At 59.0% G+C, this 870-nt stretch overlaps 2 protein-coding genes across 2 annotated transcripts in view; both read left to right on the top strand.

The window, feature by feature from the left end:
- The window catches only part of MUC2 (mucin 2, oligomeric mucus/gel-forming), a gene marked incomplete at its 5' end in the record, with an annotated part of 18121 nt that extends 17872 nt beyond the window's left edge, over positions 1-249 (top strand). Inside the window, one exon of the mRNA XM_015560156.1 lies at positions 46-249. Coding sequence (XP_015415642.1) covers positions 46-249 — 204 coding nt within the window. The remainder of the gene's footprint in view (positions 1-45) is intronic.
- Positions 250-373: 124 nt separating this feature from the next.
- Positions 374-870, top strand: part of LOC102765912 (mucin-5AC) — a 54888-nt gene continuing 54391 nt past the window's right edge. Inside the window, exons 1-2 of the mRNA XM_015560165.1 lie at positions 374-518; positions 686-818. Coding sequence (XP_015415651.1) covers positions 374-518; positions 686-818 — 278 coding nt within the window. The remainder of the gene's footprint in view (positions 519-685; positions 819-870) is intronic.

Consider the following 870-nt stretch of genomic DNA (forward strand, 5'->3'; position numbering starts at 1 on the left):
CACCACCACTACCCCAGTGCCCCCCACCACCACACCCACCATCAGCTCAACAGAGATACCAACCACCACCCCCCATACCATCACCACCACCTCACCCACCACCTCACCCACCACCTCACCAATCACCTCCACACCAGAACTGACGACCACCGTGACGACCAGTACTACGACATCCACAGCTACACCAACGCCCACCACGACGGTGACCACCAGCACGCCCAGAGCAGAATCCACCCCATGTATGGATGACTGCCAATGGACAGGCTGGAAAGACAGTGGGAAGCCGAGCTACGGGGGATCAGGTGGAGACTTCGAGTCCATTGAGAAGGTCTGTCAGGAAGGCTGGGCAGCCAACATCTCCTGCAGAGCCGTCATGTTTCCGGATCGTCCCATCGGAGCCCTGGGACAGAAGGTGCTGTGCGACCTCGAAGAGGGGCTGGTGTGCAGAAACCAAGACCAGATAGGGATCCCCGGAGGCATTCCCATGTGCTACAACTATGAGATCAACGTCTACTGCTGTGGGTACTGCTCTACCACCACCACCACAGTGACCTCGACACCCACACCCACACCCACCACCACCACCACCACCCATAGCACCACCACCACCCCAGTGCCCCCCACCACCACACCCACCACCACGCCTAAACCCCCGCCTGAGTCCTCCTCCCCTCCAACATCTCAGTCCACCTCCCCCTCTATCACGGAGTCAACCACACCTCTGACTACCTCTCCAACAACCGTGAAGACAACCAGCATTCCTTCACCCCCCACGGAAACGAAGCCCGTGGTCACCACCCCGGGGAGCACCACTTCAGGTATGGACACCAGAGCCAGTGTGGCAGGTGGCATAAAATAAAAAAGGAAAGT

The sequence above is a fragment of the Myotis davidii genome, unplaced genomic scaffold (assembly GCF_000327345.1).
Source record: "Myotis davidii unplaced genomic scaffold, ASM32734v1 scaffold3211, whole genome shotgun sequence".
Lineage (NCBI taxonomy): Eukaryota > Metazoa > Chordata > Mammalia > Chiroptera > Vespertilionidae > Myotis > Myotis davidii.